At 45.3% G+C, this 20,279-nt stretch overlaps 1 protein-coding gene across 8 annotated transcripts in view; it reads right to left on the bottom strand.

The window, feature by feature from the left end:
• Positions 1-2,234: 2,234 nt before the first annotated feature.
• Positions 2,235-20,279, bottom strand: part of Atg13 (autophagy related 13) — a 33,270-nt gene continuing 15,225 nt past the window's right edge. For 2 of the 8 annotated variants that reach the window (XM_051184187.1, XM_051184188.1), the window contains 16 exons: positions 19,640-19,720; positions 18,998-19,117; positions 18,072-18,118; positions 16,941-17,081; positions 13,796-13,836; positions 12,742-12,838; positions 12,298-12,396; positions 11,851-11,941; positions 10,347-10,445; positions 9,589-9,699; positions 9,118-9,254; positions 7,885-7,999; positions 7,437-7,514; positions 6,954-7,070; positions 6,378-6,506; positions 2,235-3,933 (listed from right to left, as the gene is read on the bottom strand). In XM_051184187.1, coding sequence (XP_051040144.1) covers positions 3,856-3,933; positions 6,378-6,506; positions 6,954-7,070; positions 7,437-7,514; positions 7,885-7,999; positions 9,118-9,254; positions 9,589-9,699; positions 10,347-10,445; positions 11,851-11,941; positions 12,298-12,396; positions 12,742-12,838; positions 13,796-13,836; positions 16,941-17,081; positions 18,072-18,118; positions 18,998-19,117; positions 19,640-19,720 — 1,581 coding nt within the window. In that variant the 3' untranslated portion in view covers positions 2,235-3,855. The remainder of the gene's footprint in view (positions 3,934-6,377; positions 6,507-6,953; positions 7,071-7,436; positions 7,515-7,884; positions 8,000-9,117; positions 9,255-9,588; positions 9,700-10,346; positions 10,446-11,850; positions 11,942-12,297; positions 12,397-12,741; positions 12,839-13,795; positions 13,837-16,940; positions 17,082-18,071; positions 18,119-18,997; positions 19,118-19,639; positions 19,721-20,279) is intronic. The other 6 variants (XM_051184189.1, XM_051184190.1, XM_051184193.1 and 3 more) reach the window with 6 other exon arrangements.

Raw genomic sequence — 20,279 nt, 5'->3', positions numbered from 1 at the left:
CCAGTGAAGGTTTAACAATCCTACCTACTCCCTCTTACTGTCACCTCTACTTTTAAAAGACACCCTCATTTTTTTACTATTATTGTGTGAATTGGATTTTTCCTTCCCTCTTTTATGTAGGTCCTCTTGTGTAGCCAACACTTCAGTTAAGGCATCTCTCTAGCCCTAAGGCCGTGTTGAAGGGTTCATGTATGCAGTAACAGCTGCTCTGATTAAACAGTAAGGGCTGGGAGCTAGAGAGAGCACAGCTGAGAGCATTTGGTGCTCTTCCTGAGGACCTGGGTTCAATTTCCAGCACTCACACAGCAGCTCAGAACCATTTTTAACTCTAGGTCCAGGGCCGCCTTCTGGCCTCTGTGGGCACCACACATGAATTCTACACAGCATATATTCATACATACCCATTTCTCAAAAAAATATAACAGCCATATTATGCCTGGAAGACAAGTGTTCCATGATATCATCTGTTCCCTTTTCTTATTTCGAGTAGGCCCAAGGCCTGCTTTTCTGATCATTCTGATCTAGGCAGGGAAGTAGCAAGTCGCCATCCATTATTTTTGTACCTGTAGCATTCCATCCAGTTATCTTATGTTGTATTATAGGGTCTCCTCTCCTAGCTGATTGTGTGAAGAGAACTTAAAAGGGACAACTGGAGTGAACAGTGTTGGTCATCAGGATGGGTTTTATAGTTCTATTAGGGCTTGTTTTTTTTTTTTTTTTTGTGTGTGTGTGTGTGTGTGTGTGTGTGTGTGTGTGCGTGTGGGTGTTTTGAGACAAGATTTCTCTGTAGTTTTGGAGCCTGTCCTGGAACTTGCTCTGTAGGCCAGGCTGGCCTTGAACTCCAGGAACCAGCCAACCCCTTTCACTACATCAGCCACCATTCCTTGTTGCAGCCTCTGCTGCTTGTCTTTCTCCCTGGGGATTCTATGTTCTGCAGGCATGGTGGTGACAACAGCCCACCCTTAAAGGAGATTTACAAGGGTTCTTTGTCTTTTATGTGTGTTTTTGTCAATGGCTTGCAACTAGGAGGACAGAATTGTACCTGTCACAGTTGTTGAGAGCAGGTTCTAGATATCTACTTATTGCAATCACGAGATTACAGTGGTCCAGGGGTAGTCCTGCTTTTCCTTTTGGCCAGACAGCCCAGCCAGAGTTACTGGTTCTGGCAGTGTTTTAAGATGGTGGTTATAAACACTGGTCCTGAGCTTCAAGGAAGCAGCTCCAGTGCACAGCTGCCGCCTTGATTGAGGTGCCTTGAGACACAAAGACTCTGGCAGTTACTTTTCTTGCTAGCTCTGCTCAGCTGTAAGGTGGGTGACACTATTTGGAGCCTTGAGGCAGTGAGCCAGGCAAACGGCAGGGCCAGGGAGAGCTGTTTACTTGGGTTGGGCTCCTGAACCTGTGCAGTTATTAAGGCGCTTGCTAAACAAAACCTTAGTAACAGCAGGTCTCTCAGGTACAGGGTGTTTTAAGAATGAGACAATGCCGTCATGGAGCAGCTGAGCACTATTTTTGGAGACTCTAGCCAAAGGTGGCTCAGCAAGGATGTTCTTGCTTCTGAACCAGGGATGGACAGCTGTGTTCTCAAGTATTATAGTTTGTATCAGGCTTTTTATGGCAGAGTGGGCTGACTCCATTCTGTTCAGCCCTACTCTTGGACTAACTTTCCTGACTTGACTCGGGTGCAGGGAACCCACACAACAATCATCTAGTTCACTTTTTCGTCTAGAAATATCTGTACATGGGCTCTGCCTTCTACTCTACAATGTTCACTAGGAGGTAGTTTCTGGTTCTACCAGAGATTCGAAGACTGTGGCCACAGCTAGGCTGTATGAGTCAGATGGAGCAGAAGAACTTACACAGGCCATTGATGTCCCCCCACCCCCACTTTCCTCACTAGCTCAAACCCAACCCCTTTCACTACATCAGCCACCATTCCTTGTTGCAGCCTCTGCTGCTTGTCTTTCTCCCTGGGGATTCTATGTCCTCCAGGCATGGTGGTGACAACAACCCATCCTTAAAGGAGATTTACAGGGTCCTTCATGCACTTTTTGTCACTGAATGTTCAAGCGCAAAGCCCTGGGGAGACAAGGCTCTGGGTCCTTGGTCAAGCCCCAAGACTGAAGAAGCCATTTGACAGACTCAAGGCTTTCTGAAATTCAGGCTCCACCCTTCCCTTCTTATGGAGCCTGATGGTGGCCCAGTGCTACAGAGAGGTGAGAATGGTGGACTAGTAAAGTACAGAAAACTTTTATTGGAAATCTCTTGATTATATTTCTAAGCTCTCATTTCCCAACAAAGCACTGGAGAAGGGGCCTCATAGCTACCTGGTCCCCGGCCTGAGCCTGGTTGCAGGAGCTAGTTTAGAGACTATCTTTTCCATTATGCAGGGCTGAAGGACACAGGCCACCCTGAAGGATGCTCTGCTCAACTTCCCTGGCCTCTTCCCTGATAGGTCTGGAACACAGGCTGATGCCTACAGAGGCCACTGGCTGAACCTTGCCAAGAATCCATGCTCTCATCCCACCCAGGGCTGGCTCTGGGAGCAAATCTGGTTCAGTAGGCCATGAATGTGCCTGATCCAAAGGCTGCAGTGTCATTTGGCCACCACTACTGAGCACATTTCTCTGTGGCAGCAGATGCATGCACAGGGGAAAGGCTCCAGTGATACATGCAGATTACTAAGAAGCAGTTCTGAGTCACCTGCTTCAATGAGTAACAGCTGCTGCCAGTGAAAATCAGGGACTGGAGAACGGGGCAGGCTCTCAGAGGCACTTGACTTACGCAAGCAATAATACCTGAAGGTTTAAGTCAACCATAAGCTCAGCTTTGGTTTCTCAAAAGGGAACCAATCCATCTTATAAACCCATATACAGACTCTGGAATTGGAAGGAGGGAGGAATAGCTCCCCAGTCCTGCTCTACCTAGAGCAGCAGGACAGACAGTGCTCCCTATGGCACCATGTCTCTTGAGGAGTCATCACATTGAACATACCCGACATTTCCTGGGGAGCTAGAACAGAGCCAGTCACTTTGCAGATGCTGTGTCAAGAAAAGATGCGCAGAGTGTACGGGAAGATTGATGTCAGTGCATTTCCACACGCGCAGCTTGAGGGGGTTCTCTGCCCCTGCTAGCCCCATTCCTCGTCTCTCCTTAGATGCAAGAGAAGATCCCCAGAGCAGCAGCACAGGTTCTGAGGAATCTTCACAGGAGGACACCCTCCTTCCCCAGGGACACTGCTAACCTCAAACACATTTTCTATAAAATATCTGATTTCTCTGAAAGTAATAAATATTTACCATGTCCTACATCCAAGGAGCAGCAACTGAGGGAGGATGGGGAGGAAAGAACCTTTCTGTGACTTTCATGAGGAATAGAAGGGATAGGAGGAGAGGGGGAGGGGAGAGTTGGGTGGTCCAGGAACGAACGGTGACACACAGCCCTCCTTTGCCCAGCTTGGTCTCCTTGCTCTTTCTGCCTTGCCCAGTGTCCCGCTACCAGCTGGAATGTCAGGTGGTTGATGATAAGGACAAGCAGTCAGGGGCCAGCTGCAGAGTAGACCAGGCAGGAGGCTGGCAGCCGAAGGAACAGGATGACACCCTTTGTGAAGCAGCTGAGGATGGTCCCTGCTGAAGCCCCTGTTATAGCCAGAGTCCATCCAAAGTCTGGCACTGGGTCTGACTGCTACCATGAGTCACCAGGAGGTTCAAGTGCAGGGACTTCTAGGTCCCACAGGGAACCACCCTGCCTTTCACCTGGCCAGAAACAGCAGGAAGGCGGCAGGGAGCTGCTGAGGAGGAAGAGGTTCTCTGCTGGGTCCACAGGAAGGGGGTGCTGCGGATACTCGGGACACTTTTACTGCAGGGTTTCGACAAAGGCATCAAATTCTCGGACATTCTTCTCATGCACAGCCAGCTTCTCTGGTAAGGAGTCCTGTAGCAAGGACAGGACAAGGCTTACTCCAGAAGGCCTGGGGAGAGGCAGCCAGTCTGCCAGAGTGAAAAAAGTGAGACAAAGAACTGGGCAGTGCCAGGCTGGATGAAAGGCAGGGCAGTTGAGCAGACTGAGATGAAGGAGGGGACACATCCTCAGAGTTTGGGAGGGGTGTCACTAGGCTGCACAGTAGCCTGGTGAGTCAAAGTGAACCAGAGCTCATGAGATAGGTAAACAATGACAAAAACAACAGTGAAAACACAAGCATGAAGCATCCTTTGTACAGAGCAGACAGACACTAGAATCAAATTGCACCTTTAGAGCTCAGTGAGCCGAGCAAGTTTTAAGAGGGGACCCTCCTGTACTTTGTGGGTGTCAAAAGGCCCTGGGGGAACAGGGCGGCCACTGACACAGGTCAATGGGAGATCGGACACCCTCATCTTAGCCTGGCTGGGGGTGTGGGGTGGCTGAAAGTCACTCACTACAAAAGAATCAAGAAGAACCATATGCTGCCAGCCTGTCCTGCAGCACCAAAAGACCTGGCCCTCCCGAGAGGCTGCCTCCATCGGGGCTAAGCAACACAAAGTACACCAGAAGGCTTTAAACTGCAGAGCAACTTCCCCAAAGCATAAGGGAAAAGCTGGTGTGCCTTAGACACTGAAGTGGTTTGGACACCCTAACATCTGAGGCAAGTCTGGTGGCCACTGCCAAGGTGGAAGGCAAGCCTCAGCTAGCACTGGCTAAGGGAACACAAGTAGAACTCTTGGATCTTGTTTCCTTCTGAGTACATGCCAGTGGTCAGAAGGCTAAGCTTAGGGGCTCTCCACTTTGGGATCAAACCTTGGACTGCTGCCAAAGGCAAGTTACTCTATTCTATATAGGACAGTATGAAAACCTATTTTATTTTATACGATTTGTGCTCTAAAGCACTTAGTTTTAGGTATGTTTTTGAAGGATGGGGGTGGGGGGTGCAGTTCAGTGCAGAGCAGTTAGTTGCCTTACATAGGCAGGGTCCAGGGTTTATGGGGGGGGGGAGGAGACAGAGAGAGAGAGGATATGTGTGTGCTACTTTAGTGTTTAGACAGTCCCATTAATACTTAGGGCCAGGGGTGGAAGCACACATCTTTAATCCCAGCAGAGGCAGGAGGACTGCTGAATCTGAGGCCAGCCTGGTTTACACAGTGAGTTTCAGAACAGCAGGGAGCTACACAGATTGCCAAACAAACAAATAAATAGGCAAAGAACTGTGATGGGAGATGTCATTCTGTATATGTTTCTCATACTGGTTAATAAATAAAGCACTGTTGGCCAATAGGAAAGGAAGATAGGAGGGACTAGGAGACAAGGAGGAAGAGGAAGTAGGGAGGAGCCAAGATGGAGAGTCGGGAGAAGGCAGTATGGCAGCCAGCTCCCGGTAAGAAGACCACATGGAAATACATAGATTAACACAAATGGGTTAATACTTAAGACAGAGCTAGCCGATAAGAAAGTAGTAACTGGCCAACAGCATAATATCAAATACAGAGTCTCTGTGCATTATTTGGGGCTGGCTCAGTGGCAGGACAAGACCAGGCGGCGGGCAGAAAAACCGTACTCCTTACAGAACTGCACTGTTATTCTTGGCACAGCTTCCTGATAAAGCAAACTAAGAGTAGCATTTCCTGGGGTCCTAGATTTCTGCTGGGAACACAGTCCTACCTCAGACAGTGAGACCTTATCATCTCATAGCATGAGTACCCCCAAGTCTGTGGGGTACTCTTCTGCTCTTTAGTGCATGAAAGAGGAAATGCCTTAAGCAGAAAGTGATCATAGTCTATCTCAGGACATCTGGCCCAGAAACATAAGAAGGGCTGAATGCAGAATGAAGCACTCCAAGGAAGACAAGAACACTGACCCTTACTCAGGACCTACGTGTTCCTTTGCCCAGTACACAGGTTAAGCACCTGGCAGTGACCAGCAGGCCCAGAAGTATGAGCCACACCAAGAAAGTGCAGAAAAAGGCCAGTGAGATGGCTTCATGGGTAAAAGCACTTAATGTGCAATCCTAATAACATGAGTTTAGTCTTTGGAATCCAGATAAAGGCAGAAGGGGAAAGCAACTCTACATGGTAGTCCTCTCATCTGAGTGCCACAAATATGCTGTGGCATGGACACAACACCTTCCTGCCACATTATATGCCACACACATAGTAAGTAAATATTGTTAAAGTGCTGTAAAAAACAAAACCGAGTCAAGGCAATTCAAGACAACTGCCAGGCACCATGTATCTGTCAAGTGGGACCAGAAGCAGTAAACAGCTAAAATACTTCTTTTCAGCAAAGACAGAAGGCAAAGGAGCAGGGTGGAGTAACAGGAAGAAAGTTCTAGGCCTGCGGCACACGAGTGGCCACCATGAGGTTAGGAGGCGACAGGAGGAGCCCTGGGAGGGAAGGGATTTCCATACCAGGTCTTCTGCCATAGACTGGGCTCCGATGTCTATGGAGAGGCTGCTCAGCTGAGGGGGATTCTGAAATTCACGGTAAAAGGTCCCCAAGTCCATTGGAAGAATGTCGTCTTTAGAAAAAGCAGGTTTCTTTAAAAACAACATAAACTCAGGTTAGTTCATGTTTGGAACTTGAAGGAAAACCAAAACAGTTATCTAATAACAAGACTTGCTCTTTTCAGGAATTAGCCAAGAAAAGTGCTTTCTAGACTCAGTCTAAGGGAGAAGAACAGTCCTTGTACCTTACTTGTCTGGGCTACACTCCAGTCTTGATGATGCCATTCCTTTCCCTGGTTAGGCTTATGACCCTCCCTTCAAACACCTCCTAAGCAAAGGGCTCCTGAAAAACCCCATACACACTGAATTTCAGCTAAAGGCATGACACTAAAAGCCACAGGACTCCAAATGTTTCCCCAGAGTATCCTTGCAGCCTGTGCACCACCCCATCTGAAATGGAAATTTGTTCACAGGCAGCAGCTGTTTCTAGGTTTACTTTCCAGAGAACAGCAAAGACCAAGAGTGGGGCCTGTAACTTACAAAGTCAATCATAACAAAGTCGTCATGTGTATTGCCACTGCTGCCCCCGCTGGAGCCATCTGAGTGCAGGCTGCCGTGGAGGGGGGACGTGGTCTCTGGGGAGTCCGGGGGATTCACCTAAATCAGAATAAGACGGAGTCAATGCAGAATCTGTGAGAAGGATATGGATTACTGTGAGCTGTCTCACAGTTATGGCAGAAACATACTGCCAGAACTCAGGAAGCGAATGCTGAGGCAGGAGAACTTCAAGTTGGAGATTTTGATGGGCTACACAAAGTTCCAGGCCAGCTTTGGCTTTGTTGCAGGCCCCTATCTCAAAACAAATGAGGGAAAAAAAAAAAAAAAAAAAAGGAAGAAACAATGCTGGCTGCAAATCTATAAGCCAAGAAGCCTGGCTTAAGTCCTGTACGGGACTTAGTGACTGCCCAGGAAGGATGACCACTGCAGCATCTACTGGAAACTGGTAGTTACTGGCGGGCTCACCATAGGATCAGCATCCTCCAGCTCCAAATTCTTGGGAGCAAACATGGCAAAGGGTATGTCCAGACTCGTCAGGGTCACCTGAAGAGACAAAGGAGAGAAGTGTTCCTGCCTGACTTCCCCTAGCATACTTGTTTCTTAAAGGCTGCCAGCAGCCTGGAGGTTCCACAGCTTTCCACAGCTAGGCCAATCATGCTGCCCTGGCCTCCTTGCCTCCCTGTCTCCAACCAAATATGTTCACAGCAGAGGACTATATGAATATGGTTGGAATGCTTAGTCACAGTAACTGAGGCACAGTGAATCACAGGGTCCACTGGTTATTGATCATCTTCAAAGAAAAACTTGCACATGTAAATTTTGCAAGCAATTTCAGCAGTCCCATAGGACACTGGTGCAGGGGACCTTACTCTAAGAACACAGACATCCACTGGGGCAGTGGCAGAAAACTCACCTGGTTGATGGGTTTGTTGACAAATGCTCCCACTTTTCGGACAAAGATAGTCTCCAAGACGTCATGGGGTGAGGCCCGTCCCTCACTGCTGTTAGATACAGTCTCGGTGCCCTCACTAAAAGAAAGAGAAAAGTGGGTGCTCACTCTCAAAACCACAGAACAACTCTAGTCACTGAGTCCACCTTCCTGTGGAGCTGCAGCCTGGGCAAGAAGTTCAGTTGCTATCACTGTCCTGCCTTTTTTGACTTGGAAGAAGAATGGTCTTGCTGGACCAACTAAAATGTTCATATGTGAGAATGAGACGTCACACTGTAATGGTGTGAGCTCATAAAATCCTATCAGAAATGTCAGCAACAACCACACACAGAAGCCAGACACACTAAGTAGCTTTCACAAACCTGCAGGTTAGCATTCACCTCACATTTTAGCCCCCTTCTAAAATATTACTTTTTAAAAATGTTATGTCCATTGGTGTTTTGCTGCCGTGTATGTATGTGTGAGGGTGTAGACCTTAGAGTTACAGAGCTGCCATGTGGATGCTGGGAATTGAACCTGGGACCTCTGGAAGAGCAGCCAGTGCTCTTAACCACTGAGCCATCTCTCCAGTCCCTTTAGTCTCCCCCTCCACTCCCACCTTTATTCTGATTAACTAAAACTACCATAAGATCCTACAGTTTAAAACCAGGCTTCATGGTACATGCCTTTAATCCCAGCACTGAGAAGGCTTCTGAGTTCGTATAACCTGACTCTCAGAGCCCTCACCATTCAGGATACACTATCTTCAGCTACTCCTATCCATTACAAGGAGTCCAGAACCAGAAAACGGGTGCTAAGAGACTAATAGATCTTCCTTTGATCATGTGACTTGGGTGAAAAAGGATCAACACTTGAAAATACAGGAATAGAATAAATTATTTTCCAAAGATTTCCCCTCCCACCACTCCACTGTGCCAATGAAAAAGTACATCAGGCATTTCTCTACTAAGAAAGTTTGTTGGGGGGGGGGGCATGCCAAGCACATGCACACAAGCAATGTTAAAATAACTAAGAAGAAAGCCCTGCTATTTCCTCTTAGCAGCTACGCCCCAGAGAGCTTCCTCACATACTAGCAGCAATTAGACTCTCATCAAAGACCTTTAAGGCTTCCCTTTGGGAGCAAGAAATAACAAGCCAAGACTGTGTATCAGGTTATCCAGGGACCTTAGAGGTGGCAAAGCTATGATGGGAACTCACCTGCTAGAGGGTGTGGCAGCATAGTGGGTCCCATCAGAAGGTGTGTGAGTCACCAGTCTCTCCTGATCGGCCTGGGTGCCATGAGCAGGCTGGTTAGGAGCAAGAGGTACCCCACCTTCCTTCCCAGGAACCATCAGCTTTGGAGGGAATGGAAAGACAAAATGAATTATGGTAGTGCCACAAAGCAGATGAACCTCTTAAGCTTTCCCATCATTAATGCCTCCTCCAGGTAGGCAGCCATCTTGGACCTTAATTCTCTTGGGATGAGGCTACTGGAAGACATTCATGGTCATGACTACAGAGGGAAAAAGGGAAGAGAGAGTAAAACCCTGGCAAAGTCTTTCCCTTCTGAAATCTGAGGCTTCACCTCCTCAGAAAGTCATTTTAGTCCTTGAAGTTACTCTGTTTGTTGCCCATAAGGAAGGGAGACAGCCCTGGGAAGCCCGTGGTCCTCCCCACCCAGAAAGGTACCTGGTGAGTGTGTGTAGTGTTTAAGCCAGCAGTAAACACTACTGGATAAGCCAGGTCAGCCGATCCAAGACCCAGGACAGCAGGCTGATAGGAAAGGCGAGAGCTTGAGAGCTGAGCAAGAGAAAAACAGAGGGGCAGAGGAAAGGCAGGGAGAAAAAGGAATCCTAGCATGTGACTCAGCAGAAAGGCAGGAGCAGATCCCAGTGGACTGAGGGGCAAGGGTGGGCCAGGCCTTTTTCATTAAGAAAACAGATTTGTTTGACCTGGGATTAGCTCTAGAGCCTCCCAAAGGCCTCCACTGAGTGCCTGGCTCCCTAGTTCCCTATTTCCCAGTTCAGTAGATCTCCTGGGCACAACCCTAAGCCGAATCCCCCATGTCATCCTATTTTCTCCTTTGTCCTTGAGATCCTTCTAAAACTAAAACTATCTTCTCTAATCACACTTCTATCACCCCAGGGATGGACGGCTCCTATTTATATTTAAAACAGAAAAATTATCAGTCATGAACTATTTATTTGGAAATCTGATATAAATAACCACATGTATTTTTCACATAAACGGAAGGAGGAGGGACAAATAAAAACCACTATTTTGGGTTGTTGGCCTGTGGCTGTGTCCTGTTAAAATCAATTACCAAGCCTTAAAATAATCCCACAGAACACTTGGGAACTAAATAACTATACCCTGTACTTGTTTTCTTTTTCTAAAGTAGAAAGAAGCCATGTGATCATATCCCCTTTTTCCCATTATGAACTCACTTGATGGGAAAAGGCCAGTCCTGCCATAGGGACCCTCAGAGTGTCCGTCACCACAGGAGTAGGGGTCTGAAAATGTGCCTTTGTGACAGTAAACACACACTGTGCACAGACACAGAGAGACAGGAGAAACAAGAAAAAAAGAAAAGGGACTTGAGAAAAAAGTGGAAAAAACCTCCAGAAGGGGCAGCAGTGAGAGGCTGGACAGAGAGTGATGATGACTCAGGAGGCAGCATGCTGGCTTCCCAAAGCAGCAACTAGGAGGGTGCTAAGAAGTGACATTTATCTCAGGGCATGCCCTGAAAGCCTGTCTCCTTGACAGGCAGCTGGAAAATGAACTGACTCAAGTGGGAATGACATGGCAAAACAGAAACCCAAACCAAGCATTAGTCTGTCATCATCTGGAAAAGTGTGGGAGGAAGTGAGGTAACAGCTCTAACCGGGGAGGGCCTGGAGCAGAATGGAGGTGAACTTCAGAGCTGAGGATGCTGGCCTTGATCAGGAAACCCTCATTCAGAAGGATAGGTTTAAGAGCTAAAATTTGTTGGCCACATTGTTAGTATGCTCAGGTGCACACTTTCCTTTGTCATCTGGGAGTGATTAGGAGTGCTGTCTGTATATGTTCATATAGTCTTGCAGTTGGGAGAACTTAATAAAAGCTTGGGCCTTCTTAACATTCAAAGCCAGCCTGGTCTACATAGTGTGTTCTAGGTCAGCCAAGATTACACAGTAAGATACCATTTCAAAACCAAAAACCTGAAGTCCAAGCAGAAGAGGATAAGGCAATGAGGTAGATGGTAAAGGAGTCTGAGGAGTTTGGGGGATAATTACGTGTCAGCAGAAATAATGGCTGCTTGTCACAGTCTCAGCCCATGTTCATTACACCAGACGGAAGCAATGCTTCCTCTGAGGATGCTGGCATCAGAATGCTTTAGTGAAACCGGGTTTGCCACTCCAGACTCACTCTGGGGAAGTTAATGGTTGGAATGCTTAGATAGAGATGTGGACAGGCAGGTGGAGAGCTGAGTCAGCTACTAAGTAAAGCAGTGCTGCCAGGTGTGGTGCACAACTTTAATTCCAGCACTTGGGAGGCAGAGGCAAAGGCAGAAGCAGTTGGATATCTGTGAGTTCAAGGCCAGCCTAGTTGACAGAGTAAGCTCCAGGACAACCAAGGCAACACAGAGAAACCCTGTTTTTAAAGACTCCCCCCTCCACCCGCCCCTCCTATCCCCCCACCCCGCATTCCAAAGGAACAACTAAATCAACACCGGCAGCTTAGAGTGCTTATCTGGTGTCAGAGTGCAGTAGAGTTCTGTGACTGAGGTTTAGGGATCCGAGGGTGACAGCAGAATGGTTAGCCTGGGGACAAGTACTGTTAACTGCTGAGAAGGCTCTCTGTTATTCCTTAAAATAACCACAATCACTAACGGGTTTGTAGCTAAAATTGGACAACATTCCCTTAAGGCCCACAGGAATACACACAACATCCCACAACCCTTTTCCCTACCTGGGAGGGAGGGGAGGTGGAAAAAGAGGTGGTACACACTTCCTGAGAGTCTTCCACTGACGGGTATGTGACTCCAGCATCCTCACCAGTTCTGTAGTGGAGGAGGAAGGACAATGAAGTTGATGACAGGAGCCAACTTCAGAAACTATACAAACAGTGGTTAGAAAAGGCTGACAGTTGTGTCAAGAAGTTTTAGGCAGAGTTCATAAAGCCAAATGACAACCCAGAAACCATTTTTCATATCCTACAAATTACTGGTATTCATGTAATCTCCAAATAACTTGCTATGAGAGAAAGTGACATCACTGCCTTGATCCGAAACACCCACTGTAGCTCAAGCCATGGTGTACCAAATAGGCAATAGCAAGAAAAGAACTAGCATTTTCATTTCCACCCAGTGGATGTTTTGCTTAGCTGCTACTTGGAGGAGCATCTCCCAGTCCTTACCTGTAATTGCAGGGGTGCATGGGAGAGGAGCTGGGATATGGACGGTCAACAAAGTGATCAATGATAATCCCCATGATAGGAGGGGTCCTCTCAAATTGCCTGTAATGCAATAAGCACACTGTAGTATTTGTTAGAATTTTTCCCAAGTCACCTTCAAGTCCACAGAGGGTCCCTCACTTCCATAGCTACAGCAGGTCTAGGAGAACCTTAACACTGCAGTCTCTAATTATAAACCACAGACTCTATTTCTAGACAGGTTGTTTTGGGGACACTTGAAATTTCCAATGTGACAGTGATGCTCTCTCCCTCTCTCAACTGCATTTTTCTGGAAAGGGTGGCTTTCAGCCATGTGAACTGTTGTTTTAGCCTTGGAGCTTTAGTTGGGAAAGCAGTAGCTTTAACTTCATTGGGATAGTTCTTATGGACTCCAAGCCACTTCCTCACCTGGTAGACATGAATGCCAAATTAATTCTATAAGCACAGGAAAGGGTGATTGTGCCAACAGGGGTGCCCACTGTTCCAACTCGAACTGTCTGGAAACCTGGAAGAGAGAAAATATCAGCTTTCCCCCCCTCCCCCCCAGAGGATGCTGACACAACCCCTAGCCAGCCTGTTGTATAATCACTGGCATTATTTATTCAGCATATGAGAAAAGCAGCTTCGGTTTCTTGTGTGTTCCCCACTTGCAATGTATTCTCTATTGACCCAGGGGTGGTGGAGTCGCCTTTTATCCTAGCATTCAGGAGGCAGAGGCAGGTGGATCTCACAATTGTGAGTTTGAGGCCAGCCTGGTCTACAGAGTGAGTTTCAGGACAGCTAGGGCTGTTAACACAGAGAACCCTGTCTTGAACAAACAAACAAAAAACCAAAACCAACCAACCAACAAACAAACAAAAAGTAAAAGCCCAACAAACAAACAAACAAACAAAAACCAAAACCAAACAAAAACACCACAAATCAAATCAAAAGACAAAACAGATACAACCACAAAAGGTCTGGGTACAGAGCTCAACAGTACATTGCTTAATTAGTATAAGAGGGAGAGGGGAAACAAAGAGAGGGAGAAACCCCAAGCAATGAGTTCCTGCAGGAATTTCTGAAAAATTATTTTGATAACCCTGGTAAGTTCCTTTGACAACTGACCCGGCTCCTTACCTTTTCTTTACTGTATTATATACATTTTGAAGCTACAGAGTATGTGTTATACAAGTTTAGTCACAGATCCCAGTAGTAACTGAGCTCATCTTCAAAAGTTAGTATAGCTCTTAACACTACAAATGTAGCTGGGCTTTGGTGGCGGATGCCTTTAATCACAGCATTTGGGAGGCAGAGGCAGGAGGAGTTCAAGGCCAGCCTGGTCTACAAAGCGAATTCCAGGACAGGCTCCAAAGATACACAGAGAAACCCTGTCTTGGAAAACAAAAAACAAAACAAAACAAAATCAACAACAACAACAAAAAGCCCACTACAAATGTTTCTGGCCTGCATACATACATACCTTCTCCTAAACCATTCAGTTGAACTTCACCAAAATAAATCCTGTAGGGAAGAAAGAAAAAGAAATGACCTCCCCATTCTGCATTCTCAAAGACTAGGTCTAAAATGCTAAGAAACAGTCTACCCATGACCTGCTTCCCTTATCTGCATGGGCACCTTTCTTCAGCTGAGCCTCGGGCATGAGCATCCATACACATCAACAGCACCTCCATAAACAAACACCCAAGTTTGTAAAGCAGCCAGTCCTTTACCTGATGAGCCAGCTCATCTGCCCTTAAGTCCTTTCTTATAAGGTTTTTGGCCACAGCAACAAGAAAAGTAACTGACACAGTAAGAAATGAGTGAAGAATAGAAAGAAATCTTCTATTATAGCTAAGTAAGAGTCTAGTAATTTTCAATCCTCAACCTGGCATCTGAGAAAAAAGACACAGGGTTGTTAGGGTATTGTTAAGAGAGTTAAGGATGACTTTGAAAATATTTTCAGCCTAGAATTATTTCAGTATAACTGACAAGTCTCTCTTTGGTCCCTCCACACTAATATGCAAGTCCTAAAATTCAGCACTACGTTCCACAAAGGCTAAACCAACAGCTCATGTCCAATACAAAACATTCTAGGATGATTCAGGAACTCTGACTTCCCCATCTTGTTCTCATACTTTAATCTCCTAGACTCCTCCACTCAAGCCCATTTGGCAAAGTAAAATCAGGATTGCTCTGATAACCCACTCTGCCCACCTCTGCCTGGTCACTACTGTCCCCTCCATGTGTAGTCAGTGATCGCTGTCCTGCATTTCTACTTGCCAAGACTGTCTGCCTTAGTGAAGCTCAGGATCGCTTCCACCAGGAGACCTTCCTTCCTTCCTTTTTTACTCCAGGGAAAGCTCTTCTTTTCTGTGTTCTCGTAAGTGCATTTCCCTGGCATTGCTGTGCAGTTTTCAAGTCCTGATCCTAACTGTGCTTATGTATGTATCACATGTATCACATTTCCCGTTAAAACAGAAACACTTGCTGGCCATGGTGGTGCACATCTTTAATCCTAGCACTTGGGAGGCAGAAGCAGGCAGATCATTCTTTGTGAGTTCAAAGCCAGACTGGTCTACAAAGTGAGTTCCAGGACAGCCAGGACTGTATAGAGAAACCCGTCTCAAAAACATGCCCCTTCAAAGAAACAAAACAAAACAAAAGTACAGGGCCTCTGTGCCTAGTATAATGTGTGCACTAAAGTGGAACTCAATAAAATGTGCTGAAGTGAATTATTGGCCCAAAGACAATCCTGGACTAACTGCTGAGCAGTTCCTTAAAGCTATGGGCAAGCACATTTAAATTGAATCATCAGTTTTTTAGACAAAAAAGGTTAAATTTAGCTCTAGAAGAGAGAAGGTTGTAGAATCAAGCATGAAAAGCTTATTTGTTTGTTTGAGACAGGGGCCTCCCCTAGCCCAGGCTGAACTCATATATGTTATGTAGCAGAGGATGATCTTGAATTCCTGATCCTCTTGCTTTCATCTGGGATTACAAATGTGCTAGCAAAATGTTGTTAAAAAAATTAAAATTGGCCAGGTATGGTGGCACACACCTTTACTCCCAGAACTTGGGAAGCAGAGGTGGAAGGATCTCTCTAAGTTCAAGTCTATCTTTGTCTCCATAGCAAGCTCCATACATAGATTCTGTCTCAGAAAGAAAATTTTTAAAAATTAATTTTTAGACAGGATCTCACTGTGTATCCTGGCTGACCTTGAGCTAAGAGCTCTGTCCACCTCTGCTTCCTAAGTGCTGTGATTAAAGGTGTGTGACACCATGCCTGGCCAAATGAATTTTTCTTTCTTTTTTATATTGCTGAGGAGTACACACAGGGCCTTATGCACGCTTTACCATTGAGCTACATCCCCCCAGATGTGGAAAATTATTTTTGCTGTTGTTTATTTTTCTTTCTCCTACAAGGATGTGATGTGCATGAGTGTTTCTAAGTGTGTGGGCACATGTGTGTAGGGTTGCATATGTGTAGAGACCTAAGGCTGATGTTAGGAATCTTCCTCTATCATGTTCCATCTTATTAACTGAGGCAGTGTTTCTCATCTGAACTCACGGCTCACTGACACAACTAGTCTGGCTAGCCAGCTTACCCAGGATCCCACCTGTTGTGGGATATTGTTTACACTGGGAAGATGTACCTTTGTCAAGGCACCTTCTGATTGGTTTAACAAATGTCCAATATCTAGGCAGGAAGAGGTTAGATGGGACTTCCAGAGATGGAGCGGGCTCTGGGAAGAAGAAAGGTGGAGTCACCAGCAGACACAGCGGGAACAGACATGCAGGAGAGGTAAAAGCCACAAGTCACATGGCAACATGTAGTTTAATAGAAATGGACTAATTTAGGTTATAAGAGCTAGCAGGACGAGCCTAAGCTATCAGCTGAGCTTTCATAATTAAATACTGTAGTGAGATAGTCCTTCTGTGGCACTGACCACGCCCATTGGGGGTGGAGCCATGGGCGGAAATGACCTGTGGAAGGAAGTCGGAGGGAGAGCCGGAAAAAGCTCTCTTGTTCTCTTGCTGGCGTGACTCCTGGTGTTCATCTGTCTAGGTTGTAAGTTATTTCTCCCTGAATAAACATCTATTCGGCCTATTTGTTTATCCTGATCCTTATTTAACCGCGATAAAATACAAGTCTCTGTTTGTTTTTTTGTGAGTTGGCAGTACAAAGAGAATTCTGTCTACACCCACCTCTCCCTTCCCAGTGCTGGCCTTGACTTAGGGGGCTGCTATGCCCACCTGGCATTTATGTGGCTTCTCAAGACTGAACTCTGTTTCTCAATGCTTGCATGACAGACAAGCACTTTAACTACTAAGTCATCTATCTCCCCAGTTCCAAAATTTGTTTGGAAAATTCTTAAACTCCCTTTCCAGCTTTGAAATGTATGTCTGCAGGAACTCAACAACCATTCAACAGGAGCTATAACTGCACAGAGACAAAAGGACAGTGGGTCTGGTGACTGAAAAGCTGGGGTTCATGAGGGAAGCTGCAAAACTATAGAAATAATGCTAGTTAACTGTCTGTATAAAAACAATCACAGAACACGTGAATGCCAGACAGAATATGACACTGCAAGGAGGCAGATGAGTAAACCAAGACCCTTGAAATTTACCTGTACAATATTACATATTCATGCCCTTGTTTTCTGGAGAGTCTATAGGCTGGTGTCACCCTCGTTATAGCGAGAAGAGACTTCAGCAGCAGTGACAGTCGGTTGTAGACAGTGTAGGAAACTTTGATTTCTTTATCACACCTGAGGAACAAAAAGACACTGCTAGTCTATGCTGTGGAATGTTTCAACTCTGCAAAACACATTCTGAACCAGAGATGCACTTAGGAGCTCTATCACTGTGAAGTGGTATCACACGCCTTTAATTCCAACACTTGGGAGGCAGAGGCACGTGGGTAAATGTGAGTTTGAGGACAGAGCTTTACTGAGCAAGTTCTAGGACAGCCAGAGATACACAGAAAAACCATTAGGAAAAAAAAAAAAAAAAAAGAGCTCTACCAACAAACTGCTGAAGCGAGAGTGGAATATGCTTCTTTTCACATTAGACAAAAGTAAGCAAAAGAAGAACATTCTGTTTGTAGCTACTTAAACAAAAAATACTTAAAAACCTAGAAATATTGCAAATTATACTCAAGGTTCTGTCTTAGGAGCTACTTAATTCTATGTAGAAAATTTGGAGAAAAAAAATGTATTTGTTACAAAATTTTTGGATAACCTGTCAACTGCTTTCTATTCAAGAAAAACAAATGTCCATACCCCACACATGCTTTTTGTAAAAACTCAAGCTTCAGACAGGTCAGACAGGTGGTGAGTAATCTGCCTTCAAAGACAAAACAGGGGAAAGAGGTAACATTCCAACCCATCATGGTGTGTACAGAAGAGCAGTGCAGGGAGATTTCCCCAGATAGCTGCCCCACAGAATACCATGTTGTAGGAGCTCACAGGGACTTCATCAGAGAACAAGCTGTACTCTTGGAGAACAACAAATCCTTTGCAGCCTTGCTGCTGCTCCTTTCTCAGTTGTGAGTGAGTCGCTCTGGACCCATACTCCCTCTGAAGGTCATCTCTGCTCCTAGGCTGGAAGCCAAGTATGAAGCAAACCATAGCAAAGCCTACTGGCTCTGCTGACTAGTCAGAATGCCTCTCTGTGGCTGACAACAAAACCTGCTTTCACATGATGTCATTGCTTATCCTCAGCTACTATTCCAAGGTGCCCAACACAGAAACACTTACTTTTCATTCATTTCAAGACACCAAATCTCCAACTCCATGGAATCTCCCTGCAGAGAATACAGGAAAAATACACTTCAAGTAATACAAATTACCTGAATTGTCATCATACAATCACAAAAAATATTGGAGATTTCAAATAAACAAAAAAGAACAATTTAGAAACAGCAGCTTTTCTAAAAGTTGGATCATGCTATATGTACTGTTTTTTATCTTATTTTTTTAATAAACATACCATGGAATTTTCCTTCTAACTAAAAATTACAGAGAGGAGGGAGAGACAGGGGAGAAAGACAGAGAGACTGATGTTTATTTTCTTTTGTGGTACTGGGGATTAACTCTTAGGCTATGTGTTCACCATGAATCTACTACTCAGATGCACTAGCAGAATCTCCACATTCCAGGCCACTGTCCAAGGTTATGCTGAATACTATGACAGTGTTCAGGCATCTGTACTGGCCTGTCATTGGGGGGTCTGAGAGGATACACCCTCAGCTATAGCCACTAAGAGCAAGAGTACCTGTGAACATTCACTATGTTCCCTTTTAAAAGGGCCCTGCCCATCTCCCATCCTTCTCTCTTCTATGAGCATGAACAACACCTGGGTTTAATCCCTAGCACAGCAAGGCAAAAAGAAAAGTAAATAAAAATCCCAATCCTGCTAGGCGGTGGTGCCAAACACCTTTATCCCAGAACTCAGGAGGCAGAGACCAGCAGATCCCTGAGTTTGAGGCCAGCCTGGACTAGAGAGTGAGTGACAGGACAGCCAGGGCTACACAAAGATATCCTGTCTTGAACCCTCTGCCCCATCCTGGCCAAATCTCTAATTCCTTCAGAAAATGATGAGAGATAAATAAAGAAAAGGAACACGAATAAAGCTAAAATGAACTAGAAGCAGAGGATGATAACCAATTCCAGCATGGCCTTACCTCAGAAGTCTTGAGTGATATCTCCACACACATAGAGCGCCCCACAGCAGGCAGCTGCCCGGAAAGGGCCTTCTTTGCTTCATGTGTGACTTCTGGGATGTCTTTAATTGCTAAATTGAACTAAAAACCAGATTTCTGTGTGAAACCCTCTCAAGGAGTATTATGGGAACACCAATAGTGCACGTGAATATTGCTTTTAACATTAAGCTGGGCTAGAGAGATGCCTCACCAGTTAAGAGCACTGATTGCTCTTCTGGAGGACCCAAGTTCAATTCCAGCACCCACATGGCAGCTCACAACTGTCTGTAACTCCAAGATCTGATACCTTCACGCAGACATACATGTAGGCAAAACACCAATGCACCCAAGTCTCAGGCAAAAAAAGATTAATTAGCTACCAAGATATTATGTTATATCCTAAATACTGTATTTTGCCATGTTACAGCAGAAAGTCAAGGTCCAAATAAATAGGGAACTAATTTTTATAAAAAAAAAAAATGAATATACTTTCTGTATAAATGGGCCAATGATTAGCAATTCCATAAGCAGTATACCTTACATGGCAGTAGGGCAATAATTATATTTATTCCTTTTGACAGACACTACAGTTTACACAGCCATTAGCAAAGAATAGGCATTTACCCAATCTGAACCCGTTGGGGAAGAAGATGAGCGGGTGCAAATCTTTTCACCAAGTCGAGCCTGGACAATTACTTGGACAGTCTGAAAACAAAACACAAAATCAAAAATTGCTTGGGGTTAGAGCCTGAGCAATGCTGGTGGGGGGGGGGTGACAAAAAAAGAGATGAAAATGATTTACCTCTTTATGGGGTTAAAATTCTGTGAAAAGAGTTAAAATAAGGCTAGCTAATTCTCCTAGTGGATAGAAAGACAGTGCCCACATAACAATACTCTAAAGCATTTCTGAGGGTGGCATCAGCTAGGAAGCCCTTTGAGGCTTATACTCTTGAGTGATCTCACATGGCAGAAGGAAAACTGCACATGGTAGCCATGATGTTCATAAATATCCACTGACAAATCATAGCAGAGTTAAAACAAGAACTGTACAATTATCCATACAGCTTTGCTCATGTGGCTTGTGTCTGTCTTTCAGATCGTTTGATGGCATGGCTTGCACAGTAAATGTTGCAAGGAAAGAGTGATACAGGTAGAAATGACCTTTAGATTCAGAAAAACATAATATTCAAACTAGACCTGGAATTTTCCACTTACTGTAAAGAGAAAAAAAAATCATAAATAATGGTAGGATGGTTAATTCTAA

The sequence above is a fragment of the Phodopus roborovskii genome, unplaced genomic scaffold (assembly GCF_943737965.1).
Source record: "Phodopus roborovskii unplaced genomic scaffold, PHOROB, whole genome shotgun sequence".
Lineage (NCBI taxonomy): Eukaryota > Metazoa > Chordata > Mammalia > Rodentia > Cricetidae > Phodopus > Phodopus roborovskii.
The sequence above is the reverse complement of the archived record's forward strand: the minus strand, read 5'-3'. Positions and strand labels throughout refer to the sequence as shown.